Source organism: Salmo salar, chromosome ssa12, assembly GCF_905237065.1.
Source record: "Salmo salar chromosome ssa12, Ssal_v3.1, whole genome shotgun sequence".
NCBI lineage: Eukaryota > Metazoa > Chordata > Actinopteri > Salmoniformes > Salmonidae > Salmo > Salmo salar.
The window spans coordinates 46076020-46099742 of NC_059453.1; the positions used below are offsets into that span (position 1 = coordinate 46076020).

The following is a 23723-nucleotide window of genomic DNA, read 5'->3' on the forward strand; positions in this document are numbered from 1 at the left end:
AGAAGGGCAATTCAAGTTAATGTAATAGGGTGTCAGTCATGTGCGGTTGCTAGCGTTTGCTGAGGCTGAGACTGAGGCCCCCGTTCCTTTTTGATGGTAAGAAAACAAGTGCCAAGTCCATCCCTAGATTGATAAGAAAGTCCTCGACTGCGTCCCAAATGGCACCCTATTTCCTACATAGTGCACTACTTTTGACCAGAGCCATATGGGCCACCCTATGGGCCCTGGTCAAAAGTAGTGCACTATGTAGGGAATAAGGTTCCATTTGGGATGCATCCCCCAGATCTTGGCTTCTCTTGGGAGTTCTTCTATACAACAGACTGCATGAGCAGATCGAGGATAATTAAAGTTCTCTTCATACAGCCGCTCTGTGGTCTTAAAGACAGGTCATTCTCTTTGAAAGAGATGGACTAGAATTACCATTAGGTATTCATGCGTTGCAAATGTACATAGACAAGACAGAAATGCACATATGGGCACGCTCACATGTACACACTGAAAGGCGCAGACACAGGCATCCCTTATGAAAATCTCAGTTTTTTTTTCTTAAATTTCCTGTGAAACCATATTTTAAATTGTATTAAATTAAGAGTTCACATGTTAACACCACCTTTTCACATGTGAGGAGAATAACATGTTTTTACATCACATGTGACTTGCAGATTCACGTGTGAATTTGCAGTTTCACATGTTAAAAACTATCAAATGTGAAAATTTTACATGTGGAATTGCAAGTTCAAATGTGACAAACAATCACGTTAAACACATTTGTGACTCGTTGCTGCAAACTAGGCGTATATCGCGCGTCACTACTTCACAGGAGAGGCATTTGAAAGTATTTTTTTTTTAATGCGTTTTTTGACAGAAATGCCTTCTGGAACATGTGAACTTTCATGTGCCTTAATAACAAACGTGTATGCCATCTGTAAATATGAATACAATTGTCAAATTACGAGCCTAGTTGGTTTAGCCACAGAAAAAGACAGGATCCTTCCTGCTAGCCATGATTGGCTGAGATAATGGATGGGCTGGACATGCAGAGAGATGAGTTCGGATTGGTCTGCCATGTAGAATGCTTCTGTCTATAACATGAGCTGGTCAGTATGTGTAGGTCATCCTTTCTAATGAGGCTTTTTTGAAAGATATCAGGTAGTAGAACTGCAAAAGTGTTGTTCTACACTTTCTGGAGGGCCGAGTTTTGAAATCAGTGGAATGCCCGGTGGAATTAGAGTATGATAGCTAAGGAGATGGAAAAAATTCAGGCGTTTGATTGCAAATTTGTTGAGGGAGTCGAAAAGAGAACGCACAGAAGGCTGTTGTATAAAACACCTGTCTCCAGATTATATTACACCTGGCTCACAGATTACTGCACCTGTACATAGCCCATCTATAATTTGGCCAAAACAACTACCGCTTCCCTTACTGTGTTTATTTATTTATTCATTTTGCTCCTTTGCACCCCATTATTTCTACTTTGCACTTTCTTCCACTGCAAATCTACCATTCCAGTGTTTTACTTGCTATATTGTATTTACTTCGCCACCATGGCCTTTTTCGCCTTTACCTCCCTTATCTCACCTCATTTGCTCACTTTGTATATAGACTTATTTTTCTACTATATTATTGACTGTATGTTTGTTTTACTCCATGTGTTGTTGTATGTGTCAAACTGCTTGCTTTATCTTGGCCAGGTCGCAATTGTAAATGAGAACTTGTTCTCAACTTGCCTACCTGGTTAAATAAAGGTGAAATAAATAAATAAACATCTTCAAACTAAGGGCAACCATGGCGTCCGTGACAGAGAGGGAGAAGCGTCCATCCATGTATAGGGGTTGGATAGTCTAGCTAGCAAAATGTTCAGGTGTTATACATTTCTAATTTTGTCAGAAAGTCATTTTCATTTCAAGTTAAAACGTACTGTTAGCTAGCTAGCTGGCTGGCTCGCTAGCTAATGTTACGTGTATGATCTGTGTAGTAATATTAATCGTATCTCAGAGCTATTTGCATTGCTAGTTATAGCTTAATGTTAGCTATCTAGATTCATGCAAGGTAGTAACGTTATAAATTGGGATTATGGTTCATTGTTTAGCTAGCTAGCTACATGTCTAAACAAAAGACTCTACTATGTGAATAACCATTTCACTACACCTTCTGTATCCTGTGCACGTGACAAATATGTGTTTACCAGAGACAGTAATGTCAAGAACATGACCTGCACCAAAGTCAAATTAAGATATAACGTTAGTTAATGAGATAGTCCAAGTTCTAAAATTCTACGGTAGAATGCACTGTGTCATGTAAAAGAGAAATATCAGCACGAGCTCAGCCATCCACATAAAGAGACACACAAGCAATTATTGAACTGAGAACATTTTCACGCTGTAATTTTTTTTTACAACATGAATGATTGGGAACTATTTCACGCTTGGAAGATTTCTTTACATGACACTCTGCTTTTATTTCGTCACACTCACAGCCGTAAGCTTTTTTCTGTAATTGGCTCACCAATTGTAAATAATTGTAAATAATTATCTTGTTGTGAGTTTATTTTCCTTTAATAATGAAGACAAATGAGCTAAAGTGAAGATGTTGTCAGCTATATGATACGGTCATTATTTGAACTGGCTAGCCAGCTAACTTAACATTAGCTAGCTAGCTAACAAGCTAAAAACAAAACAAAACATTGTTTAGAAAGTTGCTTTTAGTTGCCTGGTTTGATAGATTGACATATACTAAATTCATTTTTAAACGGGTGGATTAATTGATGTTAAAATACACTAGTTATGCTATTTTGGACAACCAGGCTGCTGATGTCATGCAGCCTGTAGTTTTTGTATTTATACTTTTTCATAACCACAACGACAAGTTTGACGACAATAGAATGTTCATGATGTCACCGCAACTGTCGATATGCATGGTATAAACCAGCCTTTAATCTTGAAATCTTTGGTTGTTTAGTACATGGCCTCACATGTGAATCCTTAAAGAGATGGGTGGGGCTAAAGAGGGTGTGAACGATACTGAATGAGTGTAGACAAAGAAGAGCTCTCCAGCAGGTTTACCAAAACTTTTTCTCAAAAGTGAGGTTATCAACTTTCAAAGCAGAATTACTTTCCCATTGTTCCTCAGCTGTAGTGTATGATATACAATTTTCTAGCTCTGAGTCTACACTTTTATCCAATGTAAAAAACATAATTTCAAATTTTGCTCCATAAGTCCGAATCGAACCGGTCGGTCACATTTGCAGTTTCTAATTTTCACTTTCACATGTGAAAATCTAACTCTCACATGTGAAATTGCATTTTCACATGTGAAATACATTTACATGTGAAAATTAATTTAGCAGTTTTACATGTATGAAACATTTACATCTGAAAATCTTACTTTTACATGTGGAATTGCACAGATCACACATGGGGGTTAAATAATGTTATCCTCCTCACATGTGAAAAGTTGGGGTTAACATATGGCAGTAGCAATGTTTCCACATGTGGAATTGCAAATTCTAAAATGCCATTCTGTAAATAGGTAACTTAGCTTACCTGAGTATAATAATAATTCAAGTTATAATTTCTTATTTTGAGCTATCCACTCCATTATCATTGTAGTCCTCCACTGTGTTGCATTGATATACATGTATCTTAGAGCTACCACTAGGGGTTGGCATTTGGAGTGTTACTGCTGCAGGCACATGTCTCTCTTCATTAGTTGTTTTGTGACCATTGGAAAAGGCCCAGTGAAAAGAACAGAGAAGCTAGCTCTTATTTATTATCCTGTATTCCGGTTTGTAAGCATGGTCACGTTTTCAAAATGTAGAGATAGCATGTTTAATTAAACTGTGATGAGTTTTCTGCTCATTTTTATGTATAATTTGAATACCAACAGCAGTAGAAATCCACTTTTTTGAGCTGAAAGACGATGGCCAGAGCTTACCCATGATGTTGCACAATGATTTAAGTTAATAAGTCATTGTTTTTGTCAAAGTATGATATATTTGGGCTTAAAGTGACAAACCGAACTGCCAACTTTGTGCATATCCATGTGATGTCTTTTCCTATGGTCCTATTTTCCTATGGTCTTTGTTGGCCAGCCAGCGTCCGGAGGTTGAGGATGGAGAGTAGCCCAAAACCAAGATGGCTAACTTGTGCAGTGATGAAGATCGTAGGGAGGACTAAGTTATTAGGCTACTCTTTAATTATTATTGAAATGTGGTTACTGCCATAGCAGCTTCAGCCAAGTGGGTGCTACAGTTTGGTAGTAGTGAAGGAGTAGCTAGCTAGCTACACTTACGGAGTTTGTGAACTGCAGTGGCTGAAGCTCAAACTTAATCCGAGTCCTACTATGGAGAGGCCACACAGACGGCAAGGACCAGGAGACACCTTGATGACCCCGTGCTGCCTGCCTGCCTCTGGACATGCTCCAGAGGCCATCTTTGCTTACTCTCCCCCTTTGACCACCTCCCTCCGATGGCCACTCAAGCCAAGCGCTTTCCCAACCCTCCACATTACCTTACATCTCATGAATGTTGTTGTTGTTTAATAAATTGCTTATCTTTTTTGTGTTGCTTTAAAGTGATTTGAGATTCTTTATGTAATGAATAGTGCTATAAAAGTTGAATACATTATTATTATTATTATACAAATTCTTTTTAGCCTACCTTTCATTTCAGGGCTAGGTTTTATTAGAATGTTACCACCCACCAGCATGGCATTGTTTATTAATCACAACCAGCAGCAAAATGATTCCTCTTTGTGACTAAGATGAGCCAAACAGCCTAGTGTCCACTTGGCCGCCTGAGCCATGGAGCCCCAGTCGCCCCACGATGAATGGTTTTGACCACTAAAGTTTAGCTTCACTACATACTCCACTGCTTTGATTAGTGTAACGTTAGCTAAAAGCGCATATCAGCTATCTTTCAAAAGTTATCCATATCACCGGAGCTTAATCTTATTCTTTCAAAAAATTCAGTTGAAATAGTGACGCCAATTTCCTCTGGGGGGAAGGTACTTTAATTGTTTCGACCGAGTGATTTTTTTTTGACATTTTCCCATTTATAAGAGAACAATAGGCGTCTAGGATGATTTTGTATTTCCATTATAAATGTTTTGGTTCTTAAATGATAAAATATTTCCAAAACGAGGACTCATATTGAGTGTTTTTTACATATGAACCACGGTTACGATATATTTTTTGGAAGATTCATTTAATTACATTTTTATCAAGAGGTTGTATGCTAATTGCTAACCATTAGCTAGCTTAGTGCTAAATTGTATATCACATTTTTAATTTAACTAGGCAAGTCAGTTAACAACAAATTCTTATTTACAATGACAGCCTACTGGGGAAAGTGGGTTAACTGCCTTGTTCAGGGGCAGAATGACAGATTTATACCTTGTCAGCTCAGGGAATCAATCCAGCAACCTTTTGGTTACTGGCCCAACACCTGCCACTAGGCAAGTAGGTGCTAGCTAGCACGCAATTTGCTTGGCGCTAGCTAGCCTGCCATTTCGCCCTTGCTAGCTATTTTAAGCTTCTGTTATTGTTAGCTGTTCATTGGTTTTTGTTACATTTAATACACAGGCGTAAAAGGGATTTTAATGTATTTGAAAATGTGTGTTTGCTATTGGAATTAATGTAAACCAGGGTTTTAAAATTATTGGCCAGGACCCAACGTGAGCCCTGGGCATGTGAAAGGTGGGTTGTGAGTTATGAGAATACATCCATAATCACACACTATTTCTTCTTAATTTGGGTCGTTGGAGGACAATTTGGGTCACAGGAGAATGGTCAATTTCTCATTTGGGTCTCGAGCTAAAAACTTTTAAGAACCCCTGATGTAACCCCTAACCTCTACAAAAAGACAATTTTGATTTGAACAGAGAATATTCTGAGATTGTGAGAAATGTATAATAAATTTACATTGGAAGAGAAACCCAGTGAAAATAATCTTTCCCTGTCTCCTTATTTATCCCGTTTAACATGTTAAAATCAAAATCAGTATCTAATGGTCTAATAGCTGTCTTCTTCCATGGAAGAACAGGGTTCAAATCTCACTGGTACAAAAGCACACGTGAAACTTTGAATATCACATGTGAAATGATGTGTTTGAGTCATGTGAAAAATGTACATGTGAAACTTCAAACGTGTACGAAAACCAAATGTTCTTCCCAATTGTTTTTGTAAGGGATGAGACACATGCACTTAAACACGCGCAAACAAGCACACACACACATCACAAATGCAAACTCGCACTGCAGCCTTCTATAGGTGGAGGAAAATAAGTTCTTGCCCAAGGAAATTATGTTTATCCTACCATATAATGATAGATTTGCATTATTCCATTCTCTCCAGCTATATCATCCTTTCCATAATGGCATGAATGTCAAAATAGAGTGAAAGTGATGAGGGAGGAGGGGGAGCGAACCCATATATGGCAGACATGATAATATATCATTCCTCTCTGCTTTGTTTCCACAACTCATATACAAATCTGTAAATATAAACCCAAAAATCTGTAAATATATCTTATTCCAAGAACAAGAAATAAAAAACAGACTGTGATGATATTTCCAGGCTAGAAGTTGCGACCTTAACTCCTCACCCCTTAAATATTGATAGAGCCAGCGCTGCCTATTTAATGAATCCCAAAGTACTCCCAGCAGCTTTAATTTCAAATTAATTTAACACAGCTAATGATTCGCCCGACGACGGATACTTTTAAATAAATTACCATGCCTAAGGATTCTCTAATTATTCCAAAGTGAGTGGATTCATTAGCAATTGAAGCCGTCAGAGGCTGCAGGTCGGGATGAATTAGAAATAACAAAGCTTCGAGGGAGCATATGCTGCGGTCGTAATCCTGACACGGGGGGGTGTCCCGCAACAATTAGCCGGTAATTGTACCTTAATGAAATGTTCTTGTTTGATAACCAGTTAATTATAGGAGACAATAACTCCCAAACCCCTCCTGACATCGACTGAGCGATTACCCCCCCCCCCATCCCAAGCAGAAACAACCTGTGTGTGTACGAGGGGTGTCAGGGCTTGAGACAGGTTTAAGTCTAGCCGAGGCATTGACGGGATCACCTATAGCTAGCTGACTGATTCACACCGAGGGAGGGAGGGAGGGAGGGAGGGAGGGAGGGAGGGAGGGAGGGAGGGAGGGAGGGAGGGAGGGAGGGAGGGAGGGAGGGAGAAAGAGAGAGAGAGGGGAAAAGAGAGGGGGAATTGAAGGAGGTAGTGAAGGAGAGGGTAATAGAAGGAGGGGAAAAGAGAGGGAGATTGAAGGAGGTAGAGCGATCAAGAAATAATACGAGAGAAAGAGAGATAAAAAGAGAGAGATACAGAGGACCGTTTTGTTTGAAAGCTTGTTTTTTTTTGCCAGAACGACAGTTTCCCTCTCTCTCTTATGACCTTTCACGGAATCACACTTACAACACAACAGACTCAATTAAATAAAGCTAAGTACTACTATCCCCTTTATAACTGTCTTTTCTTTATAGACGTAAAACTGGGGATTGATCTTAATCTAAACCACAAAAAGAAGAACATTTCATTCTGTATTTGGGGGGCGGCTCGAACACATTGTCACCTTGAGGAATAACAAAGGCAAATTCAATGATTGATCTGAGACAACAAAGCAGGGACCCCAGGGGTTTAAATACTCTATGTGAGAAAACAGCTGAAAACAGCTGAATAAAAGAGGCTACGAACATAAAATACATGAAAAAAAACATGCCTCTAATACACTCAAGGACAGCTTGGCAAAAATAAATCATGCAGTACAACAGAATTAAACATGAACAGAACTCAAAGAAGTATATAGTTTATGATGTAAATCTGATACTTAATAAGATACAGTGCTGGTATCTTTTCATTTGGATAGGGAATTGCTTGTTTTCTAACACAGGTAATTGGAAACAGAGGGCATTCCTTTGTTTTAAAAAAAAATGTCTGCGGCAAGAGAATGTGTTGACATTCTAGTTATACTGGCTCTGGAAGGTCAGTGACATTAAAGTACACCTCATCAGTACTGTAGAACTGACATGACAGCCAAACACTAAAAGAAATGACACTCATCAGTTTGAGAGGGGAGATAAAAATCTTTTGGGGGGGGAAGACTGAAAATGTCTGTTTTAAGTATAGAAATAAACAGTCTAGAACAGACATAGCTCTCAGTTCCATTTCCAAGGCCCTTCCAATATGGAGGCCTATTTGATTTGATATATTGTTGCTGATGAAAAAGTATTTTGAATAGAATTGATGATGTCATTCAGAGGAAGGTCCTCCCCTGCGCATAATCTAGGTATGTGTAAACATCTACTTTGTATCATGATGTATCGTCATCTTGAGTTGATTTTTGGCCTCCGTGGGCTAAAGAATGTGATTTAACACAAGAGCCCAACCAAATCAAGTACAATTAGGTGTAGAACAACATCTCAATGGTGGAGTTGCCCTTTAACAGTCATTTTTACAGATAATCCTCCTGTGAAGGACAACCCCTATTCTATTTAATCTTTGTTTGGAGACAAAAATGACCTCAGAAAAATAATACAGGGTGCTGAACACAAAATGTATGGTTGAAAGAGCCAGGACACCAGAGGGTTAAGAACCCAGCAAACAATAACATTTCAGGAACAGATGTCCTTGAGGCGGATTCAAGGACGAGGCAATTGCTAATCTTGTATTCTCAGCATGATCAAATCACCAGGCAACAGATATAAATAAAAGGACAGGAAATGAGGAATTCACATTCAAGGGTGTCAGGAGCGAAATGAAGATTCATGCTGAAGAGGGCCAAGTGAAGGAGGCAAAAATTTACTGCAAATAAAAGGACAACCAGTCTCCAAAGTCCAGCTGTATAAAGTAGGTTTGGGGAAAAACACACTTATGGTGTGAGATACGGTGTGCGGTGGCGAACAGGCTGCACTTCGTCATAGAGACAGGTGCTTTTATTTGACACGCAATAGGCCCCTGCCCGACTGGATATTCTAAAAATATGAGTTTTGTCTGGGACCGGCATCATCAGACTGTCTCATTTTCCATTCATTTCAGCAAGTCATTTGTTACTATTGGCCCCTTTGACTTTTTCCTCCAGGGCTGGAATGCAAAAATGAAAGCAAAGAAAATGTACAGAGAAGTTTTGTTTGAAAAACTTGACATTCCTGTAACCCTATGGTTGTGAGTTTAATCAATACAGGGTAGTAATTTCGCTGTAATTACACTACACTTGCATTGCCATTGTAATCGATCTGTAATAATGACATTGACATTGAGTATGCACTTATGAACAACCCATTGTTCCATCATACACACCACGCATCACATAAGCATATGGTACATTCTATGGTGCAATTCATATGGTGCAATATGTCACAGTGAAAGCCATTTTACAGAGAAATAACTGAATCCATGGAAACGATACTGCAACGGGACCTATGCATATTCCACAATTCAAAGATAGTTCAAATCAAGCTTTGATTTTGGAGTGAACTATGTACCAATACTTGTGACTACAAATGAGATATATTTTTTTCTTTGACATGTGCCTTTATTCTGCCTACACCTCTATGGCCGTAACAAAACTAAGATGCGTTTGTTGTGTGTTTACCTATTGTTTTCTGTGATTACTGTGTAAATATGAAATGTCTTTCTTTTGACAGGAGTTTCTGTGGTGCTTCTGTTCTGACAGACGTGTGAGGTCGTGGTGGGAGATAACTGTTGACTTACATTTAACTACATTGTGATTATGGTAAATACGCTGTTGCTTAGTTATACTGTAGGCCTCTATGGCTCTAGCTTGAACAAACCATCTGAAGTGAAGGTTGGCCTTGCCTGTACAGTACCTTTATGTTGTGATATGTTGTGTTGGAACATTTAGACTTTGTTTGACTGATATGGATATACAGTACCTTCAGAAAGTATTCATACCATTTGACTTATTCCACATTTTGCTGTGTTACAGCCTGAATTCAAAATGTATTAAATAGATTGTTTATCTCTTACCCTTCTACACACAATACACCATAAAGGTTTTGCCAATTTATTGAAAATTAAATACTGAAATATCTCCTTTACATAAGTAGTCACACCCCTTTGCTATGACACTCCAAATTGATCTCAGGTGCATCCAATTTCCTTTGATCATCCTTCAGATGTCACTAAACCTTGATTGGAGTTCACCTGTGGCCAATTCAATTGTTTGGACATGATTTTGAAAGAAACATACTGGTCTATATAACGCCCCACTGTTGACAGTGCATGTCAGAGAAGAAACTATACCATGAAGTCCAAGGAACTGTCCGTAGATCTCCAAGATAGAATTATGATGAGGATATACAACTATTTGTAGAGTGTTGAAAGCTTCCAAGAGCACATCATTGGGAAATTGAAAAATGATGTACCCAGACTCTTCCTAGAGCTTGCCGTCCAACCAAACTGAGCAACTGTGCAAGAAGGACCTTGGACAGGGAGGTGACCAAGAACCCAATGACCACTTTGACAGAACTACAGAGTTCCTTGGCTGAGATGGGAGAACCTGCCAGAGGGACAACAGTCTCTACAGCACTTCACCAATCACCAATCTGGGCTTTATGGGAGGGTGGCCAGACGGAAGCCACTCCTGAGAAAAAGGAACATGGCAGCACGCCTGGAATTTGCAAAAAGGCACGTGAAAGACTTAGAGCATAATGCAAAATATTATGTGGTCTCATGAGTCAAAAATTTGAGCGCTTTGTCCGGAGAAAGCATGGTGGCGGCATCATGCTATGGGGATGCTTTTCAGCAGCAGGGACTGGGAGACTAGTAAGGATAGAGGGAACAATGAATGGAGCCAAATACAGGCAAATCCTTGATGAGAACCTGCTTCAGAGTGCAAATGACCTTAGACTGGGGCAAAAATGTACGTTCCAACAGGACAATGACCCCAAGCATACAGCCAAAGCAATGCTGGAATGGCTTCAGAACAAGAATGTGAAAGTCCTTGAGTGGCCCAGACAAAGCCCAAACTTGTATATGTGGAAAGACTTGGAGATTGCTATTCATCACTGCTCCCCATCTAACTTAACAGAGCTTGAGAAAATCTCCAAGGAAGAATGAAAATCCCCAAACCCAGATGTGCAAAGCTGATACAGACACCCAACATGACTCAAAGCTGTAATCGCCGCCAAAGGTGCTTCTATGAAGTATTGACTCAGGGGTGTGAATACATACGTACATGAGATATTTCTGTATTTAATTTTCAATACATTTGCTAAAATGTCTAACAACATGTTTTCCCTTTGTCATTATGGGGTATTGTGTGTAGATGGAGGAGATGAAACAAGACAAAATGTGGAATAAGTCAAGGGGCATGAGTACTTTCTGATGCCACTGTATGTTTGTCAACGTTTTATAGAGTTAAAGTGAATTTTATTACATCAGGAATGCTATTATGCCCTAATTTTGGAGCCGTGAAACTTCATCCTCCAGTTTTGAAATGTGACTCGATTCAGGAAACTAGGCTTATGTCACGACTTAACAGGAGAGCCATTTGAACGTAAAAAATGCGAGGCGCATCCATGCACAATGATGTATACAGGTAAGATAGTCTAGCATTAGCTAGCTAATGTTATATTTTCAGATATTATTGGCTGGCTGGCTCCCTAGCTGACGTTATTATTAGTTTCCCAGAGCTGTGTGCTGTTCTAGTTAGAGCCTAATGTTAGCTAGCTAACATTGAACATGGTTGTTTAGCTCCCAGCACTGTGGCATTGTTGGCACTGTTTATTGTTTAACTAGCTAACTTTGGCTGGCTGACTCGTTAGCTAACGTTATGTGATGTGTGTACAACACCCGTTGAATATGGCCGGTGTCAGTAAACGTCTGCAAAAAAGCTTAATGAAATTGTTGCCAGAAGAGCTGGTTAGGCCGTTTTCATGTTATCCAGAGGTAAACAAATCATCGGCCAGAGCGTCAAGTGTGCGCTTCAAGAGCGAAATGAGATGGGTGGGGCTAAAGCTTAGGGTCAGGGTGTGAACGATGCTGAATGGGTGTAGACAAAGGAGAGCTCTTCACTACTGTAGATAGCAAAACATTCAAAGGTGACTTTCTCAAAAGTGAGTTTACAAGTTGACTTTCAAAACAGAATTACTTTCCCATTGTTCCACAAATGCAGTGTATGATGTACAGTTGAAGTCGGAAGTTTAAATACACTTAGGTTGGAGTCATTAAAACTAATTTTTCAACCACTCCACACATTTCTTTGTTAACAAACTATAGTTTTGGCAAGTCGGTTAGGACATCTACCCAATTTAAACAGGTTACTACTCTGGCCCAGAAAATAGAATATGCATACTATTAGTAGATTTGGATAGAAAACACTCTGAAGTTTCTAAAACTGTTTGAATGGTGTCTCTAAGTATAACAGAACTCATATGGCAGGCAAAAACCTGAGAAAAAATTCAAGCAGGAAATGAAAATCTTGTGGCTGTACTATTTTCGAGTCATTGCCAATAAAACACACAGTGATAAAGGATTCATTTTGCACTTCCTATGGCTTCCACTAGATGTCAACAGTCTTTATAAAGTTGTTTGAAGCGTCTATGATGAACAGAGACCGGATGAGAAGGAAGGGAAGTTGATGTCCCTGGGATGTCGTCACTTCATTATTGCGCGTTCATGTGAGATGAGACCTTGTATTCCAAACGTTTTTCAAGACACAGGAAAGGTCCGGTTGAAATATTACTGATGTTTCACGTTAAAAATGGCCCTAAAGATTGATGCTAAACAACGTTTGACATGTTTGAACGAACGTAAATAGATTTTTTTTTAAACTTTTCGTTGTGACTTTTCCCTCCCGCGCCCTACATTTTGAGTAGCCTACTGAACGCGCTAACAACACGGAACAACATGGAGTTATTTGGACATAAATTATGAACTTCATCGAAAAAAACAACATTTGTTGTGGACCTGGGATCGCCTTCTGATGAAGATTATTAAAGGTAAGGGAATAGTTCTAATGTTATTTATGATTGTAGATGATTCCAACATGGCGGCTATCTGTATTGCGTAGTGTATTTTTCTGAGCAGAGTACTCAGATTATTGCAAAGTGTGCTTTCCAAGTCAATTTATTTTGAAATCTGTCAATGCGGTTGCATTCAGGAGATGTTAATCTATAATTCTTTGAATAACAGTTTAATACTTTAACCACGTTTTATAATGAGTATTTTTTGTAAATTCACTGGCAGTTTTGGGGGAGACACATTTTCTCAACGACACGCACCGATGTAAAATGCTGTTTTTGGATATAAATATGAACTTGATAGAACAAAAAATGCATGTATTGTCTAACATAATGTCCTAGGAGTGTCATCTGATGAAGATTGTCAAAGGTTTGTGCATAATTTTAGCTGGTTTTCTGTTTTTGGTGACGCCTGTCCTTAAATTGAAAATGGCTGTGTACTTTTTTGGCTATGTACTCTCCTAACATAATCTAACTTTATGCTTTCGCCGTAAAGCCTCTTTGAAATCGGACAATGTGGTTCGATTAAGGAGATGTTTATCTTTCAAATGGTGTAAAATAGTTGATTGTTTGAGAAATTGAAATTATTAGATTTTTGCTGTTTTGAATTTTGCGCCATGCTAGCAATCCCGTCAGTGGGATTCTATCCCCAAGAGGTTTTAAGGACAACAAAGTCAAGGTATTGGAGTGGCAATCACAAAACCCTGACCTCAATCCTATAGAAAATGTATGGGCAGAACTGAAAAAGCATGTGCGAGCAAGGAGGCCTACAAACCTGACTCAGTTACACCAGCTCTGTCAGTAGGAATGGGCCAAAATTCACCCAACTTATTGTGGGAAGTTTGTGGAAGGCTACCCAAAATGTTTGATCCAAGTTAAACAATTTAAAGGCAATGCTACCAAATACTAATTAGGTGTATGTAAACTTCTGACCAACTGGGAATGTGATGAAAGAAATAAAAGCTGAAATAAATTATTCTCTACTATTATTCTGACATTTCACATTCTTAAAATTAAGTGGTGATCCTAACTGACCTAAGACAGGGAAGTTTTACTATGATTAAATGTCAGGAATTGTGAAAAACTGAGTTTAAATGTATTTGGATAAGGTGTATGTAAACTTCCAACTTCAACTGTACCATTTTGCAGCTCTGAGTCTCTACTTTTATATAATGTAAAAAACACAATTTAAAATGTTGCTACATAAGACCGAATCCAGGTTGTGAGTCACAAATGTGTGTAAGGTTGCATGTAAAGTGGCAAGGAAAAGTAGGTGAACCCTTTGGAATTACCTGTATTCCTGCATAAATTTGTCATAAAATTGAATCTGATCTTCATCTTGGTCACAACAATAGACAAACATAGTGTGCTTAAACTAATAACACACAAATTATGGTATTTTTCTTGTCTATATTGAATACATAATTTAAACATTCACAGTGTAGGTTGGAAAAAGTATGTGAACCCCTAGGCTAATGACTTTTCCTGAAGCTAGTCAGGAAAACACTCACAAAATTTGAGTTTGCTATTCACAAGAAGCATTGCCTGATGTGAACAAAAGAGATCTCAGAAGACCTAAGATTAAGAATTGTTGACTTGCATAAAGCTGGAAAGGGTTACAAAGGTATCTCTAAAAACATTGATGTTCATCAGTCCACGGTAGGACAAATTGTCTATAAATGGAGAAAGTTCAGCACTGTTGCTACTCTCCCTAGGAGTGGCTGTCCTGCAAAGGTGACTGCAAGAGCACAGTAAAGAACGCTCAATGAAGTTAAGAAGAATCCTAGAGTGTCAGCTAAAGACTTACAGAAATCTCTGGAACATGGTAACATCTCTGTTGACGAGTCTACGATACGTAAAACACTAAACAAGAATGGTGTTCATGGCAGGACACCACAGAAGAAGCCACTGCTGTCCAAAAAAAGTTAGCAAAAGAGCACCTGGATGTTCCACAGCGCTTCTGGCAAAATATTCTGTGGACAGATTAAACTAAAGTTGAGTTGTTTGGAAGGAACACACAACACTATGTGTGGAGAAAAAAAGGCACAGCACACCAACATCAAAACCTCATCCCAACTGTAAAGTATGGTGGAGGGAGCATCATGGTTTGCGGCTGCTTTGCTGCCTCAGGGCCTGGACAGCTTGCTATCATCGACGGAAAAATGTATTCCCAAGTTTATCAAGACATTTTGCAGGAGAATGTAAGGATATATGTCTGCCAATTGAAGCTCAATAGAAGTTGGGTGATGCAACAGGACAACGACCCAAAACAGAAGTAAATCAACAAAAAATGGCTTCAATTGAAGAAAATATGCCTTCAGGAGAGGCCCAGTCAGAGTGTTGACTTCAACCTGATTTAAAATGCTGTGGCATGATCTCAGAGAGCAGTTCACACCAGACATCCTAAGAATATTGCTGAACTGAAACAGTTTCGTAAAGATAAATGGTTAAAAATTCCTCCTGACCGTTGTGCAGGTCTGATCCGCAACTACAGAAACGTTTGGTTGAGTTTATTGCTGCCAAAGGAGGATCAACCATTTATTAAATGAAAGGGTTCACATACTTTTTCCACCCAACACTGTGAATGTTTACACGGTGTGTTCAATAAAGACATGGAAACATATAATTGTTTGTGTGTTATTAGCTTAAGCAGACAGTGTTTGTCTAGTGTTGTGACATAGATGAAGATCAGATCAAATGTTATGACCAATTTATGAAGAACTCCCGGTAATTCCAAAGGTTTCACATACTTTTTCTCGCCACTGTATGTTGGTGTGTGTCTATACCCATGTATTTATTGGTATGTGTACCTGTTTTGCCTCCTCCCCCAGGCTATCCCACATAGAAGCCACTATCTTGGACACGTCCCCGAAGGTGGCGTTGGGGTTGGAGCCCTTAATGGCCGCCTGGGTGTCCCTGAAGAAGAGGGCGTAGGCTGATACAGGCTTGTTTGGCTCGTTGGGGTCCTTTTTCTTCTTCTTCTTCTGCGGTTTGGGCTTGGGCTTCATCATCTCCGAGGATGGCCGCTTCTCGCCGGTGATCTGGAAGACAATCAAAAAAAAAACGACAACAGGGTTCTACTTTATTAATTTGTCCCTCGTGTCTTTCTAGCATTGTTTGGAGACTGAACTTTGTAGTTCCGTACAATAAGACAACTGCTCACTCAAAGAGAATGTATTACACACACAAGAATTGCAGTAAACCTCAACTGTTCCCTTTCGATAGTAATAGTAGGCTATCAGACTTGGTATGATGCCACTTGTTTCCGCCATTTTATATATACACTTCTTTACTACATGAGAAGATCAACAGCACACAGTGACTAGATGCTTTCCACTCCTCTACTTCACGTCCCAGTGCACAGGCTCCTTAGATTGGTAAAGTTTCACTGCCTCTCATAGACCAATGGACAAAGTCAGTGTGCCAACTCATCCATGTCGATGCCCACCAGACAGCTAAAACAAGTTTGCATCCCTACCATCAAGAGATACGAGTTGCCAGTCAAGTGTAAGAATAGCGCCCTTGTTGCAAGTATGACTTACTAGGGTAATAGACAATAATGTTTATGAACGTTTGCAACGAAAAGCAAAATAAAACTCAGTTTGACTTTAATGAAAGTGTGCATTTTTGCGATGAGCGTTTTCGTCATAATGACAGCTTAATTGAATCAATCCCGAGTTATTGAGACATCCACAGTCAAATCAAATTGAAAACAACAAATATTTGCGGTGCCGAATATATTTTAATTTAGAATTCTCATAAACATTCAATGTAACCATTTAAACCTGTTAACATCAAACAAACAACCGTTGGGGCCTCCCGAGTGGCGCAGCTGTCTAAGGCACTGCTCGCAGTGCTTGAGGCGTCACTACAGATCGGGGTTTGATCCTGGGCTGTGCTGCAGCCGGCCACAAATGGGAGACCCATGAGGCGGCAAACAATTGGCCCAGCGTCGTCCAGGTTAGGGGAGGGTTTGGCCGGCCGGGATGTCCTTGTCCCATCACGCTCTAGCGACTCCTGTGGCAGGCTGGGCGCATGCATTCTGACACAGTCGCCAGTTGCACAGTGTTTCCTCCGACGCATTGGTGCGGCTGGCTCCCGGGTTAAGTGAGCAGTGTGTCAAGAAGCAGTGCGGCTTGGCAGGGTCGTGTTTCGGAAGACACATGGCTCTCGACCTGCGCCTCTCCCGAGTCCGTACGGGAGTTGCAGCGATGGGAGAAGACTGTAATTACCAATTGGATATCACAAAAAAGTACAAAAAAATTCAACAATAAAAACACAACTTTGTTCAAATACATGTATTTACAGTATGATACTATTAATACTCTCTTGTTTTGAATTGTACTCCATGAACAGAAACTGAGTCAAAATCATATGTCTAGTCTTATCTAATTTACCATTATCTATTCCGATTGAAGCTGCTTTGTCAACAATACATCGTTTACATTGTCAAAAATTATTTATCAAAACAACACAAATGCAACATTTCTTCCAGGACTAAGTAAAACTGTACATTCCTCACATAGTTTCATTAAGATAATAGATTCCAACTTTTGTGCAATGGAGCAAAAACTATTCGAAATCACATCTGTTTGTACTAGCTTTGATGTGGATGTTGAATAAATTGGAGGGAGGCAAATGGAATTACATTCTGATAGGGGAGAGATAGTAATCGTTTTTTATTCATACATGGACAGTCATGCACAGCGGGGCACTTGTATGGTGGAGAAAGTATTGTTTTTCAGAACATTTGCTGTTTTAACCGTGTGCTTACAGATGCTGATAAATATGCAACAAGACTATAGAAACCCCCGGATTCAATTATACATTCATGTTCCTCTTTACCAATCCCCCAGGTAAAGGAAAAACAAATCCAGTGAGAGCCCTGATTGGTGAGTAATTTCTATATGCTTTGTTGTATGGATTTACATAAATTAAACGAATGCCACTTTAATGAGTATGTATTCCTGTTTCCTTGTTTCAAATGAAAGAGCTGTGCTTTTCCAATCGAGGGATTGAGGCACACGTATACTCCCTCAAGCTTCCCTGTCCTTTTCCACACGTTTACCCCACAACGGAGAAACACATCTATTGATGGGTGTGTAGAGCCCTGGAAGACAATGATGTACAGTATAGAAGACTGCTGCTTCTAGTGATTTTGTTTGGTCATCACTACGTTGTCTCATGTTCTGTCTACGACATCTTATAGAGACGGCTTATATACGAAAACATCCAAACGTGTTACTGTTGCCATTGCTGCAATATAATTAACTGAACACAGCTTCTGTAAATTAACCCCCATCGAACAACAACAATACAAGATATGTAAACATTCATAAAGCAGTAGAATCAACAAGGGAATCTGACATTTGTTTCACAATTGTTTGAGGGAAAACAACATAACTGTAAATGGTGTGGGAAGTTGCTTCTTCGTTTCCTTTCTTGACGTGACAATTAACAATATGCAAATTAAATTAAGGAGATGACATGGTGATAATGGATTCTTAGCAAATCACACATTACGTGAACATTTCAAATGAAATAATTTAGACAGCAAGCAACAAAGGGAAAATAAAAAGATGCATTGCTTTAAACTTTTGGGGGGACGTAACCAAATTCACATAGAAATGTGAGTTTTAGATCTGTCATTCTCATTGAAAGAAAGTCTAAGAAGTAGATCTGTTCAATGTGCTATATTTCTATGCTTCCTGTTCTTAAGTTTTGTTTTTGCGTCTTTTAAGTTTTCTTTTTTTGGTACACCTGCTTCAAACAACTGAAAATACAATAATATTTGCTTGTTTTGTCACATAAACTGAAATTAGGCTAACTATTATAATTTTAGCAACCAGGAAATGGCGGAACAATATCTGCAGAATGCATCTTTAAGTTTGAACTAGGATTCGAAGCCAATCTAAAAAAATACAAGATGGTCTGTTATTGGCATGTCCTAAGAGGGCAAACAAACAAATGAATCAAAGCAATCACCAATACCTATCAGATTGGAAATGTGTATGCTTGCATCGAGACACCACTGCGCTTAAAACCTCACAGAGTAGCTTGTTGCATAATTGCCATACATTCACTGTCATACTGCCATCAATACACACATTACACAACGTGACCGCAAGTCACGTTGCTAAAAAATGTAATGTAAAAAATCAAATGTTCATTCCATCTGGCAACACCCAACACGACCAACCCAAACACCCTAACTTTCCCTAGGTTCAGCGAAATCAAAGAAGCATTGCCACATCAGTACCTTATGGTGGGAATCGATCTCCTCTTCCTGTGTAGAGCTCGAGGGAGAGGGTGTGGCTGATTTACTTCCGGGAGGTGAGGGAGAACCATGGGTAAGTGCACTCCGGCCAACCTGAGAGTTCAGTTGGGACATTGCGCTCATGGGGTGGTGGGACAGTATCCTAGGTGACCTGTTTATCAGATGGGGGTTGTGACGGCTGAGGTCATAATGTGAGCCGTCGTGGCGAGTCATCTCCTGGATCTGGGTGAGAGAAGAAGACCAGCTTTACTACTTAACTTTACCAATTGTACATTCCCAATTTGCCCAAAAACTTGACGTCTTCGTTAATGACGGCAAACGGTTGGTAGGATGTCAAAGAAAGGAAGTGTGCCCTTCCGGGTTCACTGGTCCCACTGTTCTACTTAGGACTGGTCAGAAGCAAACTTATCTTCATTCTCCTCGGTCAAGACTGAAATACACACCATGCGTTCGTCCAATAACTTGGCACTATTTGGGCCATTTTTATCTGATTGCGCTTTGAGGCACAATTTGATGTGTTGAATTTCAATTGCAGTCCTCCAGTGCAAATGACCTTGAACAACATATAATTCATCACACCAACATTATTCAAAGACTGTATCTTTCCCTTTATCTTACTTGTGAATTCATGAAACTGTTTTTCTTTTATGGAGATCTGCACTGCCACCCGTGGACTTGTGTCAACACCCTCTGATGTCCCTGCCTGGAATTTACAATCCAAACCAATAGAATCCAAACCAACTGAACCACTTGACTTTCAAAGCAAGGTGGGAGATGTCTTGCCGTTGTAGAGCATTATTAGGGCAACGTTTACTCGATTGTTCACTAAGTACCAGGAGGGTTCAGACTGAAAGCTATGCTTGTGGAATAATAGCCTATAGACTAAAATGACTGTGGTTGGTCATTCAACGAGAAAAAAAAGATGTTGGCTAAGTTCATTGTTGGAAGTTAACCCATTAAAGGAGGATACACGCTTTCAACTGATTAAAGAGACAGTCCTCATAACCCCTTCTTAAAGTAACACTTTTAGTAGTCTAACAGATCTTCTAAAATAACAACATCAAAAGCATTTAAAAAAAAACTCTATCAGGACATAGACGAGCCAAAGCAGGCCTTAACGCAAGCATAACTGGGGAATGTTTGGCAATTTACAGATCAGAAAGTGATGAACTAGCATTTATTAGCACTGTTAAACATTCATGAGTTAAATAATACATTACACATTAGCGCTGTGCTAAAAAGATCAAATTACAGGGGCCCTAACATTATGAGATCTTGATAAACACAAGTAGAGCCGCTGAGATGAAGGCTCTGCAGCTCTGTAATCATAATTGGCCCCAGTAGGTTGATAAGAATAAAATGTACTGGTAATGAAATGTTGTAGAGAACTCTGGGCTGCTTTGAAAAACCGAAGAATATTTACAGGACATTAGATTTTTTTTTTGCCTCGGCAGCTGCTAACAAAAGGCTGCCTGAACAAAGACATTCCCTTTGCATTTAAAATAACCATGCTCTAACCTCCCCCATCCAAAACAGAACCTTCCAACCTCAAATCATAATTTAAAACACCATCACTCCACTTCTCAAACATGGTGAAATAGCTTTAGCAAAAAAAAAATCCATTATTTTTCCATTTTCGGTGGAGCTGCTCTTTAAGGGTCTTCACAAATCAAGAAGCATTGAAAAACCAATTAATCAAACACGAATGGCCTATCATGGCTACAGCAGACCTATTTCCATAGCAACCAGCCTCTGGGTGAAATCGTCACCCTTTTAATCTGAGCAAACTATGTTTCATATAAACAAAAAAAAGGGACAAGCAAAGCAGAAGAGTAGCAGTGTGGCAAGGTAGAGGGGTTCTCAGTAGTTCCAATTGGGATATATCTGTTTTTATAGAACAGTGGAGGAGTTATTGGGACAAAAGGAATTACCCATCTAATCCATATTGTTAGAGGAGGAAGGGGGAGAGGCCTATAGCGGACTCCTATCAATCATGTTCGTTTCTCTTTCAACCGAAACGTGAATAATTCATAATATTTGTTTAGAAACAAGTATAGATACATTCTGCCACTATTCATATTCTAAATCATGCTTCATAGCATTAGCTTCAATTGTAGTTCCTTTTTCATTAAAGCTAAGTGCTCAAATGTAAAATATTGGGCACAATATCCAGATAGCAATATTAAAATACATACATAATACAACCTTATGAACTAATCTCCTGTTTTGACTAGTTGATCAATCAAATGGAAAGCAAGACATGTCAGGAGGTTTGTACTGTGAATATATTCTACAAATATACAGTGCCTTGCAAAAGTATTCACCCCGCTTGGCGTTTTTCCTATTTTGATGCATTACAACCTGTAATTTAAATTGATTTTTTTATTTGGATTTCATATACTGGACATACACAAAATAGTCCAAATTGGTGAAGTGAAATGAAAGAAATAACTTGTTTAAAAAAATTCCTAAAATTTAAAAAAACGGAAAAGTGGTGCGTGCATAAGTATTCACCCTTTGCTATGAAGCCCCTAAATAAGATCTGGTGCAACCCATTACCTTCAAAAGTCACATAATTAGTTAAATAAAGTCCACCTGTGTGCAATCTAAGTGTCACATGATCTGTCACAATTTCAGTATATATACACCTGTTCTGAAAGGCCCCAGAGTCTGCAACACCACTAAGCAAGGGGCACCACCAAGCAAGCAAACACTATGAAGACCAAGGAGCTCTCCAAACAGGTCAGGGACAAAGTTGTGGAGAAGTACAGATCAGGGTTGGGTTATAAAAAAATATCTGAAACGTTGAACATCCCCCAGAGCACGATTGAATCCATTATTTAAAAATGGAAAGAATATGACACCACAACAAACATGCTAAGAGAGGGCCACCAACCAAAACTCACGGACCAGGCAAGGAGGGCATTAATCAGAGAGGCAACAAAGAGACCAAAGACAAACCTGAATGAGTTGCAAAGCTCCACAGCGGAGATTGGAGTATATGTCCATAGGACCACTTTAAGCCTTACACTCCACAGAGCTGGGCTATACGGAAGAGTAGCCAGAAAAAAATAAGCAAACATGTTTGGTGTTCACCAAAAGGCATGTGGGAGACTCCCCAAACATATGGAAGAAGGTACTCTGGTCAGATGAGACTAAAATTGAGCTTTTTGGCCATCAAGGAAAACGCTATGTCTGGCGCAAACCCAACACCTCTCATCACTCCGAGAACACCATCCCCACAGTGAAGCATGGTGGTGGCAACATCATGCTGTGGGGATGTTTTTCATCGGCAGGGACTGGGAAACTGGTCAGAATTGAAGGAATGATGGATGGCGCTAAATACAGGGAAATTCTTGAGGGAAACTTGTTTCAGTCTTCCAGAGATTTGAGACTGGGACGGAGGTTCACCTTCCAGCAGGACAATGACTCTAAGCATACTGCTAAAGCAACACTTAAGTGGTTTAAGGGGAAACATTAAAATGTCTTGGAATGGCCTAGTCAAAGCCCAGACCTCAATCCAATTGAGAATCTGTGGTATGACTTAAAGATTGCTGTACACCAGCAGAACCCATCCAACTTGAAGGAGTGGAGCAGTTATGCCTTGAAGAATGGGCAAAAATCCCAGTGGCTAGATGTGCCAAGCTTATAGAGACATACTCCAAGAGACTTGCAGCTGTAGTTGCTGCAAAAGGTGACTCTACAAAGTATTGACTTTTGGGGGGGGGGGGGATAGTTATGCACGCTCAAGTTTTCAGTTTGTCAAATTTCTTGTTTGCTTCACAATAAAAATATTTTGCATTTTCAAAGTGGTAGGCATGGTGTGTAAATCAAATGATACAAACGCCCCAAAAATCTATTTTAATTCCAGGGTGTAAGGAAACAAAATAGGAAAAATGCCAAGGGGGTGAATACTTTCGCGAGCCACTGTACACTTAAAATTGCTCATTACCAAAACATTATATTTTCTCATCATATATTGGAAAGAAATAGTTTTCACCTTGTGAGAAATTAGTTAAATGAATGTACAAAGGTTAATTGACTACACCTTGCACTGCGTTTGGATAAAATGTGAGCAAACATACTGTATCTAATCAACTGTGCAATCTCAAAAACCACACCAACACAAGGAAATATAAATTATGGGAGCAAAGGTACACTGACAAGTAAACAGCAGAAGCATTGTGCCGATTGAAGCTGATAGATTTCATTTATTTATAGGATACTCATTCAAGGTTTTTTCTTTCTTTCTTTTTACTATTTTCTACATTGTAGAATAATAGTGAAGACATCAAACCTATGAAATAACACATATGGAATCATGTAGTAACCAAAAAAAAAGTGTTAAACAAATCAAATACATTTTAGGTTTTAGTAGCCACCCTTTCCCTTGATGACAGCTTTGCACACTCTTGGCATTCTCTCATCCAGCTTCATGAGGTGTC

General features: G+C 39.3%; 1 protein-coding gene across 10 annotated transcripts in view; it reads right to left on the bottom strand.

Moving 5' to 3' along the window:
- The window catches only part of LOC106565275 (TOX high mobility group box family member 2), a 142522-nt gene that overhangs the window by 11766 nt on the left and 107033 nt on the right, over nucleotides 1–23723 (bottom strand). For 8 of the 10 annotated variants that reach the window (XM_045691419.1, XM_045691417.1, XM_045691416.1 and 5 more), the window contains 2 exons: nucleotides 19261–19500; nucleotides 15812–16042 (listed from right to left, as the gene is read on the bottom strand). In XM_045691419.1, coding sequence (XP_045547375.1) covers nucleotides 15812–16042; nucleotides 19261–19500 — 471 coding nt within the window. Of the gene's footprint in view, nucleotides 1–15811; nucleotides 16055–19260; nucleotides 19501–23723 lie in introns of all 10 variants that reach the window. The other 2 variants (XM_014132205.2, XM_014132206.2) reach the window with 2 other exon arrangements.